Source organism: Papio anubis, chromosome 1 (assembly GCF_008728515.1).
Source record: "Papio anubis isolate 15944 chromosome 1, Panubis1.0, whole genome shotgun sequence".
In the NCBI taxonomy this organism is placed as follows: Eukaryota; Metazoa; Chordata; class Mammalia; order Primates; family Cercopithecidae; genus Papio; species Papio anubis.
The window spans coordinates 31,068,082-31,092,030 of NC_044976.1; the positions used below are offsets into that span (position 1 = coordinate 31,068,082).

General features: G+C 55.2%; 2 protein-coding genes across 7 annotated transcripts; one reads left to right on the forward strand and one right to left on the reverse strand.

The window, feature by feature from the left end:
• The first annotated feature begins 357 nt into the window (after positions 1 to 357).
• HPCA (hippocalcin) lies at positions 358 to 8,924 on the forward strand. 3 transcript variants are annotated; one of them, XM_003891529.4, is made up of 4 exons: positions 358 to 387; positions 3,147 to 3,545; positions 7,807 to 7,912; positions 8,035 to 8,466. In XM_003891529.4, the coding sequence occupies exons 2-4, from the start codon at positions 3,168 to 3,170 to the stop codon at positions 8,130 to 8,132; spliced, it is 582 nt and encodes a 193-aa protein (XP_003891578.1). In that variant the 5' UTR covers positions 358 to 387; positions 3,147 to 3,167; the 3' UTR covers positions 8,133 to 8,466. The 3 variants fall into 3 exon arrangements, with proteins under 3 accessions (XP_003891578.1, XP_003891577.1, XP_017814921.1); XM_003891528.4 differs by lacking the exon at positions 358 to 387 and adding an exon at positions 689 to 788 and having other exon boundaries at positions 8,035 to 8,924; XM_017959432.3 differs by lacking the exon at positions 358 to 387 and adding an exon at positions 1,360 to 1,831.
• Positions 8,871 to 23,513, reverse strand: TMEM54 (transmembrane protein 54). Of its 4 annotated transcripts, XM_009204198.4 has the most exons (7): positions 23,012 to 23,513; positions 16,762 to 16,876; positions 12,720 to 12,913; positions 10,187 to 10,246; positions 9,832 to 10,020; positions 9,583 to 9,717; positions 8,871 to 9,157 (listed from the first exon to the last, which is right to left on the reverse strand). In XM_009204198.4, exons 3-7 carry the CDS (start codon positions 12,876 to 12,878, stop codon positions 9,083 to 9,085), a joined length of 618 nt encoding a protein of 205 aa, XP_009202462.1. In that variant the 5' UTR covers positions 12,879 to 12,913; positions 16,762 to 16,876; positions 23,012 to 23,513; the 3' UTR covers positions 8,871 to 9,082. The 4 variants fall into 4 exon arrangements, with proteins under 4 accessions (XP_009202462.1, XP_021794772.1, XP_003891579.1 ...); XM_021939080.2 differs by lacking the exon at positions 23,012 to 23,513 and having other exon boundaries at positions 16,762 to 16,918; XM_003891530.1 differs by lacking the exons at positions 16,762 to 16,876; positions 23,012 to 23,513 and adding an exon at positions 16,154 to 16,371.
• Positions 23,514 to 23,949: the final 436 nt, after the last annotated feature.

Consider the following 23,949-nt stretch of genomic DNA (forward strand, 5'->3'; position numbering starts at 1 on the left):
GCAGAAGATGTTCTGCTCTCCTGTCATGGCCTGCACAGTCAGAGGCTGGGGAGGGAGGAAGGGAGGGGGTTTCCTTGATTGGAGGGGGGAGTGGGAGGAGCAGCTGATACCAAAGTTGGGAGGTGGGATTAATTCTGAGAGGGGGTCGGGGTGAGGTCTGGAGTGGTCCAAGGTGGAGGTGGGGAAGGGGGCGTGTCTGGCCCCCTACCCCGTGTCTGGGGGCGTGTCTGGCCCTCTACCCCGAAGACCTCAGTAGCTGGAGGAATGGGCGCTCCACCCTTCCCGAAGAGCTCCCAGCTCCGTTAGTTGAGAGTTGAGGCGCAGGAGCGGGGAGGGTGCCCAGGGTGCCGATTCGGCCCTCGAAGCGACGTGCGGCTCAGAGCCCAGGTGGGCATGGGGAAGGAAGCGGGGGCGGAGTGGCCGGGGATCGCCCCCGGCTCAGTAGAGAGGCCTCTTGGCACTACCCTGTCCCTCCGTTCCGGCCACCAGAGCTGAGGTGCCGAGGAGAGGGGCGCCGTGGTCCTCGTCCCCGGGTAGGCTGCTCCCTCGAGGGGGGCCAGGAAACCGAGGGCGTCCCCTTCTCTCTCCGGGGCGGGGGGGCGGGGGGCGGAGCCTAGCGCGCCGCTCCCCCACCCCCAGGGCTGGCGGGGACCCCCTCAGGGGAGGGGCTCCGGGTGAGCGCTGCGGGGCGTCTCCCTCGCAGTCCCGCCCGCCCCTCCGGCCGCCCCTGCCGCGCGCGCCGCAGCAGCGCCGCCTTCCCTGCGCAGTCGGTGTCTCCGCGTCGCTGGGTGAGTGGGGGCAGCTCCAGCCGGGGCCAGGGGATGAGGGCAGGGGGTTCCCGGAGCCGGGGGCCCACGTCCAGGGCTTCCCAACACCGCCGCTCCCGGGCTTCCCGGGAATCCTTGTCCCTGGGTGGCGGGGGGCGCAGGGGACCGGGGAGCGCGTGGTGCTCTCCAGGGTCCTGAACGCCGAGTGGCCAGCCCCGAGGAGCCGCGTTCGACCGCCCGGGAGCGCCCCCTCCAGGAGGGGCCACGCGCCGGGCGCTGTCCTAGTGCTGAGCGGATGGAGGCGGGGGCTGGGGGCCAGAGCTGAGGGAGGTTTGGAGCTGGTCCCCGGCTTCTCAGGTCGAGCTGAGGTGGGTCTTCCCATATGGGGGACTTGAGGTCTTTGCGGACAGCTGAATCTTCTTCCAACCGGGGGGGGCAACTCCGAGAGTGGCAGGGCGGAGGGGGCACTGGAGGAGCTCTCCTGCTCTGCGCATCTCTCTGCCCCCACCCCGGTGACCCAGTTCCTTGGACCTTGAGGAGGGCAGTGAGGGACATGCCCCAGCCCTTCTCATTTCCTCAGCCCTTTTCCACTCGCTTGTCTGGTGGGTCCTTAGCCTGGGCCATAGAGGCTGGTCTAGAAAGGAGGGGGACCAACTTACAGAAACATGCATGTGACACACCACCTAGGACACACACAGGTCCTCCAAATGACCACACGGGCTCATTCCCTCACTCTGTGACGGGTGCATACCTGATCACATGCACATCTGAGGCACATGCAGGGACATAGATGGAAAGACACGGCAGGCGAATGCAATACAAAAACCAGCGGCACACATTATGCATGAGCATATGCACTCACAACACACCCATTCACATGTGTGCAGAGCTTCATGCACATGTATGCACAAATAATCCCCTCTTTGCCCCAAGTGGGTGGGGGTCACCTGCACACACCCCTACATTCCTGTGCAGAACTGGCTGGCTGTTTCCTCTTCATTGCCTTCTACTCAGTCTCCACAATCTAACCTGCACTCAGGGGGCCTTTCAGGACTAGATGAAAGGTAAGTGTTGGGGAGGCTTGGATGGGCTTGGGGGGGGGTCTCCTTGGAAAAGGGGCCCCCAGCAGGTCTGGGAAGGTTTGCAGTTCCCTCTCCTGGGACCTGGCAGCACCCCTGGGAAAACTGAAGGAAAACAAAGAAAAATGGCAAGGGTGCCTGAAGGTCCCACGTGCAGCTGGCCATGTGAGAGGTGTCGGCATGCGAGTTGGCGTGTGATGGCATGTGTGAGACATGTGGGGTCGTGGGCTGGTGTGTCTTGATGCACAGGGTATGGGAGTTGTGCGTGGTGCCATGTGTCGATTCGTGTGAGTTGCGGAGCAGAGGGAATGTCGTCATGTGTGGAGGCATGCTGACCCATGGGTGGGCGTGGGCTGGTATGTGAGTGGCATGGGATCCAGGGTGTGGATCTGGTGAGCTATGAAGCATATAGTTATCGGTATATGTTTGTTTGCACAGTTTTTGCATGAGTTTTGTGGCACCTGGGTATATGTAAGTCATTTTTATTTATTTAACACTTATCTAGCACTTATCTGTGCAGCCATGGTTCTAAGTGCTTCCCACTTATTAACTAATTTAATCCCCACAACTATCCTCTTAGGTAAGTACTGTTATTACCCCACTTTAAAGATGAGGCAGAGAGAGTTTAAGGAACTTGCCCAAGGTCACGTAGCTGGTAAGAGGAGGAGCTGGGATTCAAACCTAGGTGATCTGACTCTGGAGCCCACAGTAACACCTCCCTCTGCTGCCTCTTGTTGGGCACACCTGTCAGAGGGAGAACAGGGCAGTGTCTGGGCTGCGGATATGTTTTGTGCTGAACAGGCACATATGAGGCAATGAGAAGGCAGTGGGTAGGACGGAGGAGGATCAGAAGGTTTTTCTGCACCTCTGTGGGCAACTCTAGGAGTCAGCCTCATCATGCCATGGCTGTGTGACCTGAAGCAGCCACCTCACATCTGTAAGCCTGCCTTCTCATCTGTAAAATGGGGAAAGTCCCCATACCACCTGTTGTGAGGGTGAAATGGTGTGCATTTGTGAAGGCTTAGTGGCTGGCACCGAGAAGGGCCTCAGTAAATGTGAAGCCCCCCTTCCCTTCCTCCCTCTCCCAGGAAAGTGTATGATCCAGGGAGATAGTGTGGAGCATGGCACAGATACAGGACGCCTGGGTCTAGACTGTATGACCTTGGGCCAGTTCCTCTCTTTCCCTGAGTCAAACGAGAGGTGGGGATGGCTGTTGGCAGGGGGAGCCATCTGGAGCAGTGTCTAGTATCCAGGAGGGCCTGATCACTACTCTCTGCCCTTGACCCCCTTGGGGACCCAGGTGGGACTTGGCTCGGCGGCCATGGGCAAGCAGAACAGCAAGCTGCGGCCCGAGATGTTGCAGGACCTGCGGGAGAACACGGAGTTCTCAGAGCTGGAGCTGCAGGAGTGGTACAAGGGCTTCCTCAAGGACTGCCCCACAGGAATCCTCAACGTGGACGAGTTCAAGAAGATCTACGCCAACTTCTTTCCCTATGGTGACGCCTCCAAGTTTGCCGAGCACGTCTTCCGCACCTTTGACACCAACAGCGATGGCACCATAGACTTTCGGGAGTTCATCATTGCGCTGAGCGTGACCTCACGCGGCCGCCTGGAGCAGAAGCTCATGTGGGCCTTCAGCATGTATGACCTGGACGGCAATGGCTACATCAGCCGGGAGGAGATGCTGGAGATCGTGCAGGTGGGCCCCTGGGCCCCTCAGAATGCCAGGCACAGGGCCCGGCAGCTTGCACCCACCACCCCTTTTGATCCTCTCAGCAGGCCTTGTAGGCAAGTGGTGGCAGGGGCTATTCTTGCAATCCCATTTAAAAAATTGTTTATTAGAAAATATTTCCCATTTAAAGAAAAGTTGAGAAAACTCCCCTATACCCTCTACCCAGATTCGCCAATTAACATTTTGCCACAGTTGCTTCATCATTATCTGTGTGCGTGTGCATGTGTGCACACTAGTGTGTAACATTTTCTTGTTGTTCTGAACATTGGCCCTTTACCCCGGATACATTAGGATATATTTCCTAAAAATAAGGACATTCTCTTACATAACCCATAATATGATTACCAAAGCCAGGATATTTAACATAGAAACAATGCTATTATCTAATCTACCAACCATATTCCAATTTTGCCAACTGTCTCCATAATGTTCTTTATAGCATTTTTGGCCTTGACCTGGGGTCATGCATTGCATCTAGTTCTCATGTCTCTTTAGCCCCCTTTAATCTGGAACAGCTCCTCATCCTTTCTTTATCTTTTATGAGTTGACATTTCTGCAGAGCACAGTCCAGTTATGTCTAATTGATCTTCATTTACACCAAAGGAAACAGATGCTCAGAGAGATAAAGGCACTTGCTTGAGGCCACACAGCCTGTGTGAGAGGGCCATCTGGCACTACTGTCCACATTCCATCTGGATACCCAGCTATCTTCTAATTGATTGAGGGCCCACTATGAGCTTAGCATTGAGTGAGGTGCTTATGAGCTCAGTGCCTGCTTACAACAACCCCATGAGGCTCGGAGAGGTGAAGTGATATACCCAAAGTCACCCAGCAAATAAGTGGAGACAAGCTCTGGCTGGCCACTACTCAGAGCTGTCTACTGAGAGGGCTCTGGACTCATAGCCAGGAGGTCTAGCTTCCAATTCTGGACGTGGCCTTCACTCTTAGGCTGCTCATCTGTATGGTGATACTGACTTCACAAGGAGATTTAAGGACCAGATATAAAAGCCCTTTGTTAGTACAAGTTTAAGTGTGCTACATGTTAGCTTTATTTCAGAAACCTCCCAGAGCACCCATCCCCTCAGACCAGCCTTGAAGATGGCCAGGGCTCTGGTTCTATTTTACCAGTCCACTTCCTTGCCTGCCTTTTTCCTAAGTCTTTATGGGTTTTTTCACCTGTAAAGTGCGGGTGTTAAGCCCCTGCCTCACAAGGCTATTGCAGGGATAGAGTGAGATAAGGACTCGAGCGGAGGGCTTGGCATATAATTGGTACTTGGTAGACATTAGCAATTGTCTGTTATTATTTTCTCCTCTGTACATCCTCTGCTCTAGCCAGAAGGGCCTTTTCAGCATCTTTGAAATGTGCCCTGACTAATCCTGTCACGCAGCTTTGCACAAGCTCTAGCCCCCTTTCCTTCTGCATCTCTGAATCCTTTCCCTTCTGGTCCCTCAGCTCCACAGACTGCTGCCCCAGCCATTGCTGGACTCTTGACTTTGGCTTCTCCTTTTGCTAAGGTCTGGGCCTGCTCTCTAGGTGGAGATGTGATGCCCTCTCCATACCTATGGCTAGAAGGGGGAAAGCCTTAATGTTTGCCACGGACTCCTGTGGGTCAGACATTTGACTCTTTAGTTGCTTGATGGTAGGGGGATCTGGGGGTTCTGAGGGTAGGGTCAGGTGGCCAGGATGGTGGAGGATCACCTGGACATGGACAGCAGCTGGATACTGACCAATCTGGAGGGACATTTGCATTTTACCACTTAGTGTGTTGCACTGGTATGTACTGGTAAACCCCAGTCCTGCTGGAGTACCATGCCCAGGGCATCAGTCAAGCTAGACCCATTCCCTGGGCATCCTCAGGACCCCTTTCTGGTGGCCTCTGCTATCCAGGCCCTGGCTTCTTTTCTGGCGGCCCAGTGGCCCCAGATGGTTGGTACCCACAGAGCTCTGCAAGCCCCAGTACCTGATTAATGACAAGTCGGCTCCCATGAAACCATGAGTGAGCAGCAATTCCAGACAATTAGTTAGCAGGCCCAGGAGAAGGCTGTCACAGAGGTAGTGGTCACTGGCCCAGTTCTTCTCAAGACACAGCCCTGTGCCAGCTAGTGGACACACTGGAGAGGAAGAGACTGCGCCTCTTGGGGCTCCCACTCTGGTGCGGGAGACAGATGTGTAGGTCACACTGACAAGCTCAGTGACAGGGGTTTAAAGGTGTCATCTGGGAGCCAGGGGACTGAGTGGCAGGGAAGACTTGAGGATGTAGAGGATGAATAATGACTGTAATATAAGCTATTTACTGACCACCCACTCTAGCCAGCCACAGTTCCTTACACATAATCTCATTTAATCTGAGGAAACTGAGGCTCACAGAAAAGTATGTGTCCAAGGCTACACAGTGAGTAGTGGAACCAGGATGCCACTCCAGGTCCATCTAACTTTAGAAACTTGAAACTACCAGACCCCTCTATTCATGTGCTCATCAGACAGGTACTGATATCCGGTCACAACTGTGGCTACCATTCATTGAGCAGTTACTACAGACTGGGTCTAATGCTACAGGCCCTGCTGACTGTCACCACCCCACACTGCCCAAGCATCCCTCCAGCAGCTAAGAGGGAACAGGTACAAATTGAGTCTCCGCCATCAATTTCCTTTCTGAGCCACAGTTTCTTATCCGGAAAACAGGGATCATGATACCTGTTTTTCAGGGCTTGTGCAAGGTTTAGAAATAGTGCGTGTAAAGTGCCTGGCACAGAGCAGGTCTCTGATAAGTGGTAGTTAGTATTGTTATTCCAGGCAAAGACTGTAAATGCTGCAGAATCTGAAGGGTCGGGGGTGTTTGGCTGTTGGCAGGATCACCCAGCCAGGGGAGGCCTGATGGAGGAGGGTCAGCAGTGGACAGATTGTAAAGCATGTTAAATCCCAAAGGCCGAATGGTTTGAACTTGGAACAGAGGGCAGTGGGAAGTGCCAATGGCTTTTAAATAGGGAAGTCCCTGCCTGGTGCCAGGTTCTGGGGATATGGACATTAGCTAGACGTCCACGTTTGCAGGAACAACCCTGCAAAGACATAATTTCTTCTGGAGAGATGTTTGCAAAGGAAAAGTCCACCGGGCTCTGGGCCCATATGCACCCTGACCTAGCCTGGGTTGGAGAAGACCTCGCTAAGAAAACAGCTTGTAAACTGAGTCCCAAGGAGGAGTGGGAGGCAGCAGAAGGAGCTGGGTGCAAGGCGAGCCTAAGGGGAGCCCTGTGTGTGACGGGAGTGAGGGGGTGGTGTGCGGGCTGGGGACGTAACAGTGTAGATCTGTGTTTGGAAAGAGCTTTCAGAGGCAGCATAGGGGACAGACCCGAGGGACAGGCTAGAAGAGACCAGTGTGGAGGCTGAAGCTGGATCTGAGACAGCAGAAGTTTATGGGATGGGAGAAGGGAGGCTTCTTGGAGGAAGTGTCGGTCGGGTAAAGCTGGAAGATTGGGGAGACAGGTTCGGTCCTTGAGCTCCGGGGCACTGTGACCCAGGCTACAGGCCAAGCCCTACGTGCGTGCTCTGTACATTTAGCGCAAGAACTCTCTTTCATGTCACCTCGGGAGCTACTGCACGTGGCGGCTGCCGCCCTCTGCCCAGCCCAGCCCAGCCAAGCCTGGCGGTCCCTGCCTGCTGCAGATGCATATTTGCATTCCTTTGCATACTGTTCCCCGCCCCTCTGGCCCTCCAGCCCGCGCCGCGCCCCCTGCCGGCCGCAGACCGCCCGGCAGCGCAGTGACGCCCCCTTGGCCCGGCGCCCCCTTTCGACCACCGAGCGCCCGCCGCCCTGGGCCCGGGTGCCAGCCCGGTACTTACCGCCGACTCGCGTCCCGGGCACGCGCTCCTAAGCCCGCCGCTCCAGGCCCTCCACTGTAGGGCCCCGGTGTCCTCCAACATCTCTCCTGACCCCCTACGCCCCCAAATTCCCGGCGCCCGCTCGGAGCTTTCACCTGCGGCGTCTTTGCGCCTTTCCCACCCAGCTCTCCAAGGGAGCGCGGCAGGGCCCGCCCGATAGCCCCCTCTTCTGGGAAGCCTTCCCAGACACGCCTTCCCGAAGCCCCCGGCTCCCCACGCCTCCGTAATTCCCCACTCCACCTTGCCCAGGCGGGGGCAGCAAACGTCAGCGAGCCCGGGGGCGCCTCTGAATCTTGCGGGTGGGGGCTCGGGCAGGCTCCTCTCACTCCCCGCCTCCCCTCCCGCCCCCAGGCCATTTACAAGATGGTTTCGTCCGTGATGAAGATGCCGGAGGACGAGTCGACCCCGGAAAAGAGGACTGAGAAAATCTTCCGCCAAATGGACACAAACAACGACGGTGAGGGGCAGGGGCGGGACGGGGTGGACGGGGCGGGCGCCTCTCCCTCCCTCCCTTTCCGCTCCGCCTCCCCTCACTTGGCTGCCGCCTCCTCCCCTATCACCGCTCCCCTCGCCCTGCAGGCAAGCTGTCCCTGGAGGAGTTCATCCGCGGAGCCAAAAGCGACCCGTCCATCGTGCGCCTGCTGCAGTGCGACCCCAGCAGCGCCTCCCAGTTCTGAGAGGAGCCAGTTCCCCCTTCCTCCCTCCCTTCACCGTCTCCCTCCCGGCTCTTAGCTTCCTCTCCCTTGTGTGTATTCTGGCTGGGGGCCAGACTGGGGAAGCCCTTCTCCCCGGGTCTGCTCTGTGGGGGGCTTCCGGAAAAGGGAACCCTGCGGTACCCCCAGGCCAAAGCAAGTAAGCAGTTAGCACCCCCCAATCCGAGAGGGAACAATAGAGACACAGGCTGGGTTGGTCTGCTTCTCAGTCAGGTCCCCTTACCCACCCACCAGCCCCGAGGCCAGACACCTCTCCCAAAGGGGCAGTCTCCCCGTCTTGCAGATCTCAGCTTGGGGGGTGGGGGGAGTCATGCCCAGGGGAGGAGCCTTTTTATCTGGAGGGGAGAGGATTCTAGGGGTGTGGAGTTGGAGAAAGAGGGTTCCTCGAGCCACCCTTCCCACCCCAGCCCTTGCTGGTCCCCAGGCCAAGCCACCAAGTGAAACCTTCCAGGATACTAGCCCCGCCAGCTGTGGGTCCCAGAAAGCCCGCCTGCCTTTTAGCACTTGGATACACACAGACCCACGGAGCTCCTGTGTTTTGCCTCTCACACACATACAGGCCCACAGACAGATGGGCAGATGCACCCAGAGCCCCATGCACAGCGTCCTGCGTGAGAAAGAGACACGGCCCCCTGGCTGAGCCCCTGTCCTCCCCTCTGTCCCCCCAATCCCCCCCCCCCCCCCCGCCCGCATGCAGCCAAATGGAGCATCTCTGTTCTTTTTAATAATTTCAGAATAAAGTCTCATTTCAGTGCAGTGGGCTGGATGGTGGGGGAAGGGGTTGAAAGCCCCACTTGGGTCCCCGAGGGTCCATTGAGCCCTCTCAGGCCAGCTCCAGGAATCCTGGCCTGGTCACAGAGCAGAGTTGCTTGCAGGGTCCTAGTGGCCATGGGGCCTGGGCAGGACATCATCTCTCAGAGGGTCAGAGGCTCAGAGCTGGTGCAGCTCAGCAGGTCACGGCCCTCCACCAGCTCTGGGTTCTCCCGCATCTGCAGAGACACAGGAGACTGCCAAACCCACTGGTTCTCAGCCTGGGTCTCCCCCTCCAGGACATCCGGGAAATGGAAGGAGGGGAGGGCTGGAAGGATCTCTGGGGGCAAAGGGGCATCACTACCCACTCCACTGCAAGAGCCAGGCCAGACCCTTGGAATGCCCCCAGTGTGAGCCCAGACACCCCTGCCCCTCCCTCAAGACTCATCCTGGGCCCTAGGAGAGCCAGGTGTCAGCTGTGTGACTCTGCTGGGAGATCTCGCCTCTCTGAGCCTCCAAGCCTCCCCCTTTGCTCCTGGGAAGAAAACTTTTGCCCCATTTCTCAAGGTGGGGGCCCCTACACAGGGGTGGGGCAGAGCAGCTTGGGTACCCTGGCAGGGGATCCCAGGAAATTCGGGGGGTCAGGGCTGTGGAGGGAACTTACCACGTGGTGGCTGCTTTTCCCCCACCAGGGCCTCAGCTCCAGCAACTGGTGGGTGAGCTGAGCGCAGCGCACAGCAAACACATTCTCCACCACGCAAAGCACTAGGGCGATGCCCCAGAGGCACAGGCTGGAGCTCTGTGGGGCATGGGGCAGAGATGGCTGGCTGGAGTTGGGGGTGGTGGGTGGACTCCAAGAGCCTTTCCCACCCCTGCGAGGGCCTGGTGCCCCACCTCAGGCCTAGATACTCACATAAATGCGTGTGGGGTCGAAGGGACAGTCAGGTGCGAGGGCCAGTAGTTCAGAGCTCCCAAAAGTGCAGGCAGCCAGCAGTGCCTTGCCCTGGGTGGCAAAGGTCACGGCGATGGAGGCCAAGAGGCCAAGGGCACAGGTCAGAGAGAGGAGAGCACAGGCCACGCTCGAGCTAAACACTGTCCAGCGCTGGATGGGGGAGGCCACTGGTCAACAGGTGTTGTGCTTGGCCCCCATGGGCAGCTCTGACCTCCCTGAGGGTCAGCCTTACCCCCTTCAAGGAGGCCAGGCCCTTGGTGGGTGGCTGCTGCCCCTACCCTTCCCTCAAAGCCCTATCCCAGGAGGCAACACGTACCAGGGGGGTGCTGGGGAGGTAGCGTGATAACACGATGGCTGCGATGCCTGAGGTGATGACCTGTAGGGAAGGCCCAAGTCAGCCTTGACTCCTTGGCTGGAGGAGCAGGGGCAGGGGATCAGGGCCACTCTGGGATAATGATCTCACCGGCGCCAACCATTGCCCTCTAGACTCCCCCACCCCTCACCCACTGCTTAGCCTGGGCTTCACATCTCCATCTGCCTCCTCATAGTCCAGCCTGACATGATGTTTCTAAAACTGTCACTCCCTCTCTACAACCTTCCACGAGTCCCCACTGCCTACGGCTGTGTCTCAAGCAGGTTCATGTATCCTGGGGCCACCAGGGCCTGCCAGGGTATGAATGGGACACACCTCTCTGGAATGGAAAAGATTGTGGAAGAAACTAACCCAGTTAGCAAGGAACTAAAATCAAAATTGTTACATTGAAACAAACCAAGACATGTTATAGAGTAGAATTTTAAATCCCTGGGGGTATTTTCAATGATTCCAGGTTCTCAGTGACTAGACCCCAGCCCCAACCCTGTTGGCTTCTCAGCCCCACCTGGGGTACCGTCCTCCCTCACTGCTCTGGATGTGGATGCCTATACACAGCCTGCTCAGGACGCTGCCCACGCACCCTCTCACCAGGAACACCCTTCCTGCTCCTCTGTCCCTGCGGATCCTGCAAGCCCTGCTCAGGTTTGCACACGTTTCCCTAACCAGCCTCGATGCCAAGGGGTGGGGCTACCCCACAGTTCAGCCCAACAGCCGCCCTCTGGATCTTTGGGGTCCACCCATCCAGTCTTCCTCCTGATGTTCCTCACTGGACCAGGCTTGGGCTGGACCCATCTGAGGCAGGTGGTATGACGGGGTCCTGGGTTCCAGGCCCAGCATGTCTTTAGTTTACATGAGAGCCACAACACAGTGCCTCAATCTCTGTGGGCTTAGCCCCGCTCTGCAGGATGAGCTGACAGAAAGGACACTGGCTTTGGTGTCAGACACAAATAGGTTCCAATCCGGGTTGACTTCTGTGTATCAGCAGGAAGTTGGGTGAATCCCTGAGTCTTGGTTTCCTCTTTTGTGAAATGGGGATAATAATGGCCCCCAGCTGCTGGGAGCAGTGAGGATTAACTAAGTGAGGGGAAGGCTGAAGTGGTCCAGCTCAAAGCCCATTCTGGTGGACCTCCTCACCCTGAGCCCACTGCCTTCCCTGAGTTCCTCACAACAGTATTAGTCAGAGGAACTCCAAGGACCCTGCACACATCCGCCCAGCCCAGCCCCGTCCCACCAACATAGCCTCTCCTTCTTGCTGGGACCTATGACCCCCATTCTCCCAAGCCTTGAGGCCAGCAGGCTGTCTGAGCTTTATTTTGCAAGGGAGGAACAGGCCTAGAGAGAGAAATAAGTCTCTCAGCCAGGAGGAGGCAGGGATGGAACTCAGACACTGATGTGCGGGAAGATCTTCCCCCCAGGCTATGGCCACTTCTGCTGACCGGCAGGAAAGAGCTTTAGAAACTCGAGACTACCTGACCCCTCCATTCATGTACTAGTCAAACAGGTACTGATATCCAGTCACAACCATGGCTACCATTCACTGAGCAGTTGCTACAGACCAGGCCTCATGCTAAGCTCCTGCCAAATTGGTTTTCTCAGAATCTCCAGAACAGATCTTAGCCATTTCCACCTCCAGCCTTCCCGTCTCCCGTTCTCTGTACTTGGAATGCCATCTCAGCTTCCTTTCCTGCCTCTGCTAGCCTCAACATGCCACATACATAGGTTCTGGTCATGGCAGCCTGTCTGTGAACTCCTGCTCATCCATCAATACCCAGGTCAGAGGCCGGCACTCCGTGCAACCCTCCAGCACCCTCCCAAGCTCAACTCCTGCTCCTTTCTTCTGTCCAGTGGTGCTGTGGATATTTCTCGATGTAATAATCATCTTAGCTCACAGTAGTGGGCGCTAACAACATGCCAGACACTGTGCTAAGCACTTTCTGTGGAAGACCTCATCAGTACCCATCAGGACCCTCAGAGGTAAACACTGTTACCATCTCCATTTTTTTTTTTTTTTTGAGACGGAGTCTCGCTCTGCTGCCCAGGCTGGAGTGCAGTGGCCGGATCTCAGCTCACTGCAAGCTCCGCCTCCCGGGTTCACGCCATTCTCCTGTCTCAGCCTCCCGAGTAGCTCGGACTACAGATGCCCGCCAACTCGCCCGGCTAGTTTTTTGTATTTTTTTAGTAGAGACGGGGTTTCACCGTGTTAGCCAGGATGGTCTCGATCTCCTGACCTCGTGATCCGCCCGTCTCGGCCTCCCAAAGTGCTGGGATTACAGGCTTGAGCCACCGCGCCCGGCCCACCATCTCCATTTTATAGATGAAGAAGTTGAGTGACTTGGGCAGTTGGTAAGTGGCAGACAAAGGGTTAGTTCTTGAGGTTCTCTGCTTACCACCACAGGCTCTGGGTGGGGACCTGTTGAAGACCCTTCAAGCCCCCTCCAGCCTCCTCCCTCCAACCATCCTCCCAGCCTGGCCATACCACGATAGCACAAGTGACAGAGAGGATGTTGACCACGCAGTACTGCAGCGCCACAGCATCTTGGGGGGTGCCCACGTAGCGCAGCACTGTGCCATGGAGCAGTGCGGCCGTGATGAAGCTCACGTGGCCCAGCACCACCAGCACCAGGCCTGTCTTCATCAGCACCTTCCGAAAGTCGCCCACACTCAGGCCTCCTGTCGGGGACAGCTATGTCAGGGCTGTGCGTGGGGCTTATCCTGCTGGGCAGAAGGGGAAGCCAAGGCCCTGGCCCTAATGATGGACACTGGGTTCTAAATGTATTTCTGGATGACTTGGAGCCAGTAACTTGTCTTCTCTGAGCCTTGGTCTCCTCATCCATAAAAGGGGTTCAGGATGCCTTTGCGAGAATCCTCGGGACTCTGAGGCTGGACAGCATACAGGTGATTCTTAGAAGTAGCGCTTGTTAGTGCTCAAGGTCATGAGTGAGGGGGCGCTAGCTCAGTTTTCTAGCTCTAGACTTCGAGATCCTTCCACTAAGCTCCCCATTCACTGATTCATGTGTTCATTACACATGTTCACAGAGTGTCTGCTCTGTGCCAGGCCCTGGGGTACCACAGTGAGCTCCACAGTCGCTCTCCAGGCCACAAGGAGCCAGAGTTCATCGGGCAGGAACTGGGCCCTGCTTGGTACTCAGTTGGGTGGATAGGGCCTGATACACAGCAGATGCTGACACCACTGCTGAACTGAACTGCCCAGAGCCAGGTGACTTGGGGCAGGGAACTCAAGGCTCTGAGTCTGCATGCCCCCATCTGCAAAATGGGAAGAAGAACTTTGCCTCTCAGTGGGTCCATGAGGAAGTGGATGGGAAATTGTGGCATACCCTGAGGGTACTGGGAAAAGCAAGCTCTCAGTGCAGGGGGAACTGGGCAGGATGGAGTGAGTAGGGGAAGCTGGGATCAAAAGAACATTGGGACTCATTCAGATGTTCTCAGTGGCCAAGTGGCTGCCCAGCCCTACCTGCACATGCCGGCTCCCAACCTGCTCTCTGAAATTTGCCCATAAGTCCTAGCTCTGCCCTCAAGGAGACACACCACACCAGCCCCCTGGCCCTGCCAGCCCCTCACTAGAGCCAGCTCTGAGACTTGAAGACTGTGGTTAGGCCCCAGAACTAAATATTCCCTTCTTTAGCTGCTTCTGATGGGATGTGACTGAGTCCTTTCCTAGACCTCCGTCTCCCCATCTGTGGTAGAGCAGTTTGGTCATATTTAATATATGGGAGCTCTGCAGCTTGGGGGGGGGGGGGAAGAGGCTAGGCACAGTGCTCATGCCTCTAATCCCAGCACTTTAGGAGGGCAAGGTGGGAGAATCACTTGAAGCCAGGAGTTCAAGACCAGTCTGATCAACATAGCAAGATCCTATCTTTACCAAAATGATAAAAATAAAAAATTAGCCAGGCATGGTGGTGCATGCCTCTAGTCCCAGTTATTCAGGAGGCTGAAGCAGAAGGATCTTTTGAGCCCAGGAGGTGGAGGCCACAGTGAGCTATAATCATGCCATTGCACTCATGCCTGGGCTATAGAGCCAGAGACCCCATCTAAAAAAAATGAAATCTCTACACTGGACGTTCTCTGGGATATCTGTCTGAAGCTGTGCCAAGAGACAGTCCTCAGGGAGCAGGAAGGGATGGGGCTGTTCAGTCACAAACTTGCTGTGTGACCAGGCACCAGTCCCTCCCCTCTCTGGGCCCCAAGTTCCACATCTATAAAATGGGGAGGCATTGGTCCAGCTGGTCTCTGAGACCCCTGGAGCTTGCAGGACCCTCTGGAGCTGAACCAGGTCTAGGAGAAGCAGAGGGCAGATGATGGGCTGGACAGGCACCATGAGACTGGAATAGCATTGTGAAGATGGAATGCCAGCCAAGCAGGAAGGGGCATGGCAGCTTCAGCGCAGGAGCCTGACCCACCTCACCCCATCCACCCACCTACCTGGGAGCTCAGTGTCTACCTTCCAGCTCAGGGCTGGGCTCAATAACCAAGGGCATCCCAGGACCAAGACTTTGGTCAAAGAGGAGGCACGGTGCCAGCATGGGGCTGTGCCTGGAGCACTGGACTGAGTCTGGAGCAGTCCTTGACTTTTTATTTATTTATTTATTTTTTATTTTATTTTATTTTTTTTTGAGACGGAGTCTCACTCAGTCGCGCAGGCTGGAGTCCAGTGGCGTGATCTCGGCTCACTGCAAGCTCCCCCTCCCGGGTTCATCCCATTCTCCTGCCTCAACCTCCCAAGTAGCTGGGACTACAGGTGCCTGCCACCATACCCGGCTAATTTTTTGTATTTTTAGTAGAGATGGGGTTTCACCATGTTAGCCAGGATGATCTCGCTCTCTGACCTCGTGATCCGCCCCTCTCGGCCTCCCAAAGTGCTGAGATTACAAGCCTGAGCCACCGCACTGGGCTGACTTTTTAAATTAAATTAATTGAGACAGGGTCTCATTGTGTAGCCCAGGCTGGAGTGCACTGGCCTGATGGCGGCTCACTGAAACCTCCGCCTCCCGGGCTCAGGTGATCCTCCCACCTCAGCCTCCAGAGAAGGCGGGCTAATTTTTTTTTTTTTCTTCTTTTTAAAAATTTTTTGTAGAGACGGATTTCACCATGTCGGCCAGGCTAGTCTCTAACTCTTGGACTCAAGCGATCCGCCTGCCTCGGCCTCCCAAAGTGCTGCCTCCCAGATGAAGCCCAGCCGGCTTCATTTCTAACTTACCACTGTGGGAGCGCTAAACAGCGCAGCCGGCAAGGTGCTAAGCGCTTTACTCTTAGAATCTGCCCTCATCCTCATAGTAGTCCTAGGAGGTGGGAACTACTGTCCCCCTCTTACAGACAAGGAAACTGAGGCTCACAAGGTCTCTCGGCTAGACAGCGGGGATGCCCCAGGACTCTGCTGCCCACGAGCGGCATCACCGTGCCCAGGCAGTGGAGGGAGGGGGCACATTAGTCCCGCTCCCTCGCTGCTGATCCTTTTTGCCCATGGCTTTCCTTTCTGGCCTCAGGAGAGTGGAGAGTATGTAAGACGGAGCCCCTTGCAAGGCTGGGGAAGCTGAGGCCTGGCCCCGGGGTCCCTTCCGGGTAAGTGTGGGGCTGCTCTCTACAGCGTCTCCTCTGCCGCCCACCCGGGGGTCCCCGAGGGCAGTCGTGCGCCTCGGCAGGAAAGGCAAGAAAGGGCGAGGGGAAGAGAAGCTACAGCCACATCGAGAAGACACCCGCAGCGCTCCTCCCTCCATTTCACTGCTGGGGAAACTGAGGCCCAGAGAGGAAAGTGACCCGCCCCCGGCCGGGTAGTAAGTTAGAGGCAGAGCGGGCGCCCTGGCCCCCTGGGGGCTCCGGCTCCAGGCTCAGTGCTCCGCTCCCGTGGGAGGGTTGGGGTGGTTCGGGGCCTCCCGCGCGCCCCCCGCCGCTCACCGAGGCGCAGACACATGTCGACTCCGCGCTGGTCCCGCCCCCGACTTCAGCGTGGCTCCCGAGGCTGCGGGCAGCGGAGGGGCCCCGCTCCCATCCCGCTGGCCCGTCGCCCGCGCGCCCCGCACCGCCGCGCTCGCCCACTTCCCGCCCGGAGCCCGGGGCTGGGCGGTGCCGGGCCGGCCTCCCTTCCCGTCACCCCCCGGGCCGCCCAGCCCCGCAGCGCCCCCGCGGCTCGTGCGCCTCCCGGCCGGTTGGACCGGCTGAGCAGCCCGTGGCCCGCCCGCTGAGTCAGGCGCCTCCCCGCCCGGCCCGCCCGGCGCCGGGCCGCCCGCCCTCTTAGCCCACCCGCGGCGGCGGGCCCGCTCTACAAAGGGAAACTGAGGCTCTGAGGAGCCGCCCGCCCGGGCCCGCGGGCAAGCTGGGGACTGCACGCGTAGCTGTGGTTACCGTGACCTGGGTGTGGCGCTTGGGCGGAAAGCCCCCGGGCCCAAGGCTGGGACGGAGAGGGGCTGCAGGGGCGGTGAAAGAGCTGCTGGGGACTGGGGACTGGGGTCTGCCCCTACCTGCTGTGTGACCTCAGCCAAATCGCCTCTCCTCTCTGCGCTTACCTTTACCGCCTGCTAGTCTTGTCTTCTACGCCGAAAAAGGAGCTTTATGGCTCATTCTTGGTCGGGAGGGCCTCAGTTCCCTCCTTGGAAAATCAGGGATAATAATTCCTGTCCCCTAGGGTCGTGGTGACACAAGATAGGATACAAAAATGAGGTAAGAAGCTCTTTCGGCCAGGCGCGGCGGCTCATACCTGTAATCTCAGCACTTTGGAAGGCCTAGGCAGGCGGATCACCTGAGGTCAGGAGTTGAGACCTGTCTGGCCAACATGGTGAACCCCCCCGTCTCTATTAAAAATACAAAAATTAGCCGGGTGTGGTGGGGCACGCCTGTAATCCCAGCTACTCTGGAGGCTGAGGCAGGAGAATCGCTTGAACCCGGAAGGCAGAGGTTGCAGTGAGCTGAGTTCTGCCACTCCATCTCAAAACAACAAAACAACAACACACTTTGGAAACTCTCCAGACTGTCTTTATGGACAAAGTGTAGACCTAGCAAGAGCACATAGTAGGAGCTTTATTAGTACTTCTCTGGGTTATGGAACCCTTTAATGTGCCAGGATGGACCCCAGTGAAGTCCCTTGTTAGTCTCAGCATCCCTTTGGGGGAGGTACCATTCCTGCACCTTTGGGTTCAGAGACCACAGACCACTCACCCAAGACCACCAGCTGGAAGTGGTGGAGTAGGCAGGAGCCTGGAATCCCCCTGGGTCTCTGTGCCCAAGTTCTGTAGAGTGGCCACCTCCCTGGGCTCTCTCAGTCCTGGGAGCGGGCCCATGAGAGGCACTTACTGTGGGATCTGAGCAACATCTGTTGATAGCTTGCCCCACTTACCCCTCTGGGCAGTGGCCCAGAGGCTAGGGGCTGGCCGGCTGTCTGGGTGCTTCATTGGAGCCTGGCCTGGGGGCTGTCCACTGACTGTGTGTCTTTCTGCACACCTGTGCTGACACCTGCGGCGCTGTGCATGTTGGGCAGTTGGGTCAGATGTAGAGCCTCTGGAGTTTGGAGAACACATTAACACCATGGGAGGGAGTGGAGCCATTTCTCCTAGGAAGCCCCCCAGGGCATCCCATCTGGTAACCCCTCAGTAGGACTGCTTCCCTGTCACCTGCTGTCTGAAGGGGGATAATGTGCAGGGGATTCCGCGTGGGGAGACAGATTTGTCAGGCGGAAGGGAAGATGGGGGCAGTTGATGAAGGCATCAGGCTGGCATCGGAATGTTGATGTCCTCAGACAATCTTTTAGTAGGGCAATTGGGTAGTACTTACTCATATTAGAAATGTTCAGACACTTGTGGCTGGGTGCGGTGGCTCACGCCTGTAATCCCAGCACTTTGGGAGGCCAAGGCGGGCAGATCACGAGATCAGGAGATTGAGACCATCCTGGCTAACATGGTGAAACCCCGTCTCTACTAAAAATACAAAAAAAATTAGCCAGCATGGTGGCGTGCGCCTGTAGTCCCAGCTACTCAGGAGGCTGAGGCAGGAGAATGGCGTGAACCCGAGAGGCGGAGCTTGCAGTGAGCTGATATTGGGCCGCTGTACTCCAGCCTGGGTGACAGAGTGAGACTCCAGCTCAAAAAAAAAAAAAAAAAAAAAAAAAAAAGTTCAGACGCTTGTAACTGTGGCCCAGAAATTCCATTTGTAGATCTTTATCCTATGCACCAGAGTGCAAAGATATGCATGCATTTAATGGTGTTTGTGGATAAACTGTTCCTAATAGCAAGCAATGGCGCCAAAGTGATAACCAAGATTTGTGCAGGAGAGTCAGGGGAAGGATTTTGCTTTTTATTTTACACGTGGCTGTGTGGCTGAAGTTGGAGTCTTACAATGAATTCATGCCTTGTTTTGGTGAAAAGAAAGGAAGGGCCGGCCCGGCACAGTGGCTCATGCCTGTAATCCCAGCACTTTGGGAGGCCAAGGCGGGTGGATCACTTGAGGCCAGGAATTCAAGACCCGCCTGGCCAACATAGCAAAACCACCATCTCTACTAAAAACACAAAAATTAGCTGGGCGTGGTGGCGGGCGCCTGTAGTCCCAGCTACTCGGGAGGCTGAGGGAGGAGAATCCCTTGAATCCAGAAGGCGGGGGTTGCAATGAGCCGAGACCGCTCCACTGCACTCTAGCCTGGGCAACAGAGCGAGACTCTGTCTCAAAAAAAAAAGACAAAGAAAAAGAAAGGAAGGGCCCCTTCACCACCACTGCCCTGACCCCATTCCACCAACAGCTTGTGATGCCAATGCCCATCTCCCAGGGGCTGCCCTGGAGAGCGCAGGTGGTCACTGCAAAGCCAGTGTCAAACCTCATGTGTGTGCATGGATGTGGCTTCTCTATCAGTCAGTGTCAGGCAGTCCTCTTGACTCACCCATGCTAGAGCCTTCTGGAATTAGGTTGGGGACCTTGTAATGCTTTTGCTTCCAGATGCATAGATGATGATTCTCCTTTATCCTTGGAACTACACAGAATTAAAGATAATCACTCCATTTTACAGATGAGAAAATTGAGGCCCAGAGAGGTAAAGGACTTTTTAAAGACCCTACAACATATATCAGAGGTAAAGCTGAGACTTGAACCTGGACCTGTCTGACTGTGAGGCTGCTCCTGACTTCTCAGTGTGTATGTGTTGGGGGTGGGGAGAGTCACAGTCCCCAGGAGCGTGCCTGCCCTCTGGGACCTCTAAAGAGGGAAAACTTTCCACCTGCTTCTCTCCAGACCATAATTTCCCAGCCATCAGCCAACCTCAGTGGTCTGAAGTTATTGCAACTTCTTTTCCTTATTGCCATGTGGCCAAAGTCCGTCAGCAAACCTTGGCCTCTGCCCCACCCCTCTGCACACTGGCCTGAGGTTCTAGAAAGAACTCCAGGTCTGAGCTCTAGTTCCTTATCCTCCATCAACTCACTGTGATGTCCTGGCAGCTCACTGCCATTTCCTGGGCCTCAGTTTCCCTATCTGTCAAATGGGGATAATGATTTTCTTTCCAGGCTTCTCAGATTTTTTGAGCCATAAATGACTTGTGAGATATGAAAGTACATGGAACCTAGCCAGAGAAATACAAATAGCAGTTATCTTCCTGGTACATTTAACAACGAGGTGTGGCCCATGCACTTAGCTGGGAGCTGGATCTCCCCAGGGCATGGGCTCCCATGGGGCTGCTTAGCTGGGGAGGTGGGTTCAGGCCGCCAGTCCCTGTGCATCCCCTCCTCAATTTAAAGAAGGTTGCCATCCCTTCCTGATTATAAGAACCGTTCCTCCATGTAAGTAAAGCCATCACACACAACTGTACCAGATTCTAGTTTATGTATGTATATACCTGTATAAAACTAAAAACCAACTGACCATGCTTGTCCAAGAGAAGAAGAGGCAGTTAAAGGAGACTTTCACTATAGCTCTGAAGTTGTTTTTTTTTTTAAAGCAAATATGGCATATTTACAATTATGGATTCTAGATGGTGTGAATAGGACTCTTTGTTACATTAACTTTTGTATTCTTTTACATGTCTGAAAAAACTGGCCGAGGCTGTTCGCTATCCAGTCGAGATCTGACGAGGTCGAGACGAGATTGGATCGATGGTGAAACCGCCTCTGTGTCACAGGAATTAGCCGGAGTAGGAGCAATTGCCACTGGAAGAGATCCGATGGTAGTGAGTCGAAAGATCTGGTTACCGCACTAAAGCCTGGGGCGACAGAGCTGACCGCCTCAAAACCATTGTAGAAAAATCTGAGAAAACGAAAAGTATAAAGTAGAACAGCTGAGACAGGTCATGTTCAGTAATCGCAGCACTTCAGAGGCTTATGTGCGGACCACCGGAGGTCAGGAGTTTGAGACCGAGCCCGCACAACAAGGGGAAACCACCCTCACCAAAATGCAAATTAGCCAGCGGTGGCTGCGTGCCTGTGGTCCCAGCTACTTGGGAGGTTTATGTGAGAGCACTGAACCTGAGGAGGCCAGGAGCTGAGATCAGCTACTCATGCCTCCAGCCTAGGCTGAGTCAGACCCCACTCCATCTAGTTTGCCGCTTTTTTTCCTTTTCCCCTCCCTTCCTCCCTTTCCTCCCTCTTCCTTCCTGCTTTTCTTTCCAGACGGAGTCTTGCTCTATCACCCAGGATGGAGGGCAGGTGCCATCTTGGCTCACTGCAACCTCTGCCTCCTGGGTTCAAGTGTTTCTCCTGCCTCAGCCTCCCAAATAGCTGGGACTACAGGCACGAGCCACCACGTCCGGCTAATTTTTGTATTTTCTAGTAGAGACGGGGTTTCACCACGTTAGCCAGGCTGGTCTTGAACTCCTGACCTCAGGTGATCTGCCCGCCTTGGCCTCCTAAAGTGCTGGGATTACAGGCATGAGCCACCATGCCCCCCAACCCTTTTTTTTTTTCTTTTTTTCTTTTTTTTTTTTGAGGCGGAGTCTCGCTCTGTCGCCCAGGCTGGAGTGCAGTGGCCGGATCTCAGCTCACTGCAAGCTCCGCCTCCCGGGTTCACGCCATTCTCCTGCCTCAGCCTCCCGAGTAGCTGGGACTACAGGCGCCCGCCACCTCGCCCGGCTAGTTTTTTGTATTTTTTAGTAGAGACGGGGTTTCACCGTGTTAGCCAGGATGGTCTTGATCTCCTGACCTCGTGATCCGCCCGTCTCGGCCTCCCAAAGTGCTGGGATTACAGGCTTGAGCCACCACCCCCGGCCCCCCAACCCTTTTTTATTTTATTTTTTTGAGACAGGGACTCACTCCATCGCCCAGGCTGGAATTCAGTGGCTCAGTGTCAGCTCACTGCAACCTCTACCTCCCAGGCTCAAGCAATCCTCCCACCTCAGTCTCCCAAGTGGCTGGGACCGCAGGCATACGCCACCACACCCGCCTAATTTTTTTTTTTTTTTTCTTTTTGAGAAGGAGTCTTGCTCAGTCGCCCAGTCTGGAGTGCAGTGGCGCGATCTCTGCTCACTGCAAGCTCCGCCTCCCGGGTTCACGCCATTCTCCTGCCTAAGCCTCCGGAGTAGCTGGGACTACAGGCGCCTGCCACCATGCCTGGCTAAATTTTTTGTGTTTTCAGTAGAGACGGGGTTTCACCGTATTAGCCAAGATGTTCTCGATCTCCTGACCTCATGATCTACCTGCTTTGGCCTCCCAAAGTGCTGGGATTACAGGCGTGAGCCACCACGCCCGGCTTCACCTGGCTAATTTTTTTATTTTTAATATTTTTTGTAGAGACAAGATCTTACTATATTGCCCAGGCTGGTCTGGAACTCCTGGCCTCAAGCAGTCCTCCCACCTCAGCCTCCCAAAGTGCTGGGATTATAGGGATGTGCCCGGCTTTCTGTTTTGTTTTGTTTTTGTTTTTTCTATGTGCGTATGTTATCTTTTTCTTTCTCCTCCGAGACTTCTGCTGCCTGGCTCTACTCTGATGTGCCTCCCATCACCTTTTTCATCTTCACTGCATCTTCCATCTTCCCTGTCACCTCCCTTCATCCATCCAGGACTTGGGTTTCTGTCCTAATGTTGTGCTCATCCATGTGAATGTCCTCCGGGGCCCTTCCTTGCCATCCTCAGTGTCCTTCATCATGACTCTAGCTATTCTCTCCAGAGTCACGCCTGGAACAGCCTTCTCTGAAATCCCAACCTCAAGCATCACCAAGTCCTGCCCAGCAGCATGCCCGTATTCGGACTCCTTGTGCCAGCTCCTTCTGTTTTCTTCCATTCAGTTAACCCTGTCCTGGCCTCTTCACCACCAAGCCTCAACCACAGGGCTGAGCATCTGAAGTCAAGCTCAGTTGTCCCAGTGAGAGATGAGGCCTGTAGGGGGACTTGGACATAGACCAGAATGGTCTAAAAAAAAAAACTTTTTTTTTTTTTTCTATGAGATGGTGCAGTGGCACCATCTCAGCTCACTGCAACATCCACCTCCCAGGTCTAAGCAATTCTCCTGTCTCAGCCTCCCAAGTAGCTGGGATTACAGGTGCCGGCTACCATGCCTGGCTAATTTTTGTATTTTTAGTAGAGATGGGGTTTTGCCATGTTGGCCAGGCTGGTCTTCAACTCCTGACCTCAGGTGATCCACCCACCTTGGCCTCCCCAAGTGCTGGGATTACAGGTGCGGGCTGCTGCACCTGGCCCATATAAAAAATTTTTAAAAATCAGTATAGAATCAAGCAGGGTTACAAGAAAAATAAAATCGATCCTCTCCCTCCTTCCTCTTCCCAGTTCCACAAGGACTCTCCATCCCTCATCCTCTCCCTTTCATCTGCTTTCGTTCCTCAGCCTATAAACTCACCCAAGTCTCTTGTCCTAAAAAGCACGACCTCCTCTTGACCCTCTTTACATTCCCAGTTGCTGCTTTTTCACTTCTTTTCCTTTGCCCCTGCAAAGCAAGGAATGAGTTCTCTTTATTTGCTGTCTCCACCTTCCCAACTCCCACTTCCTCTTCAGTTCACAGCAGCGTGGCTTCAGCTTCAGCAAAAGAGTCGTTGCCAGGATCACCAGTGACTTCTAATTTGGCGAGTTCCGATGGAAGCATTTCAGTCCTTAAGTTGTTATTATTAGCCACTCTCCCTGCATCTCTTTCTGGAGCTTCCTCCTGCCTCTCTGGTTGTTCCTTCTCGGTCTCCTTTTGTGGACTTTCTGTCATCAGCTCAACCTTGGAATTCCTAGTTTTTCTGTGCATCCTTTCTGCTTCCTTTACTTTTCCCATCGGTTGGCTTGTGCCCTCTCACGGCTCTCCTTTTATATGATGACTCTCAAATCACTATTCCCAGACTAGATTCTCCTCTTAGCATTGGACTCGGATATCCAGCTACCTTACCTTTGCGCCTGGGTGTCCCATCACCACCTGAAGCTCAGTAGGCACCAACTGATCACTTCATCTTTCCCCCAAAACTATATTTTCCTATCTCAATTGGTGGCGTCGTGATGTACCCAAGCCAAAACCTGGGAGTTGCTTTCTACATAAAGTCAATCACCAAGTCCTGTCCATCTATGTCCATAAATATTTATGTAATGAGTGACTTGCTCTTTGTCTCTGCCCTTGTTCATGTAGCATCTCTTTGCCTACCAATTATTTTTCCATATTACTGAGTAATCTTCCTTTTTTTTTTTTTTTTTTGAGACGGACTCTTGCTCTGCCACCCAGGCTGGAGTGCAATGGCGTGGTCTCGGCTCACTGCAACCTCCACCTCCCAGGTTCAAGTGAGTCTCCTGCCTCAGCCTCCTGAG

What these genes read in the sequence shown, in the direction of transcription:
- HPCA (XM_003891529.4), top strand. Translation starts at nt 3,168, where the DNA reads ATGGGCAAGCAGAACAGCAAGCTGCGGCCCGAGATGTTGCAGGACCTG. An exon ending in AGATGCTGGAGATCGTGCAG is followed by an intron (nt 3,546 to 7,806) that starts GTGGGCCCCTGG and finishes TCCCGCCCCCAG; the next exon opens with GCCATTTACAAGATGGTTTC. An exon ending in AATGGACACAAACAACGACG is followed by an intron (nt 7,913 to 8,034) that starts GTGAGGGGCAGG and finishes CTCGCCCTGCAG; the next exon opens with GCAAGCTGTCCCTGGAGGAG.
- TMEM54 (XM_003891530.1), bottom strand. An exon ending in CTGTCACTTGTGCTATCGTG is followed by an intron (nt 10,247 to 12,719) that starts GTATGGCCAGGC and finishes CCTTCCCTACAG; the next exon opens with GTCATCACCTCAGGCATCGC. An exon ending in TCGACCCCACACGCATTTAT is followed by an intron (nt 9,718 to 9,831) that starts GTGAGTATCTAG and finishes CATGCCCCACAG; the next exon opens with AGCTCCAGCCTGTGCCTCTG.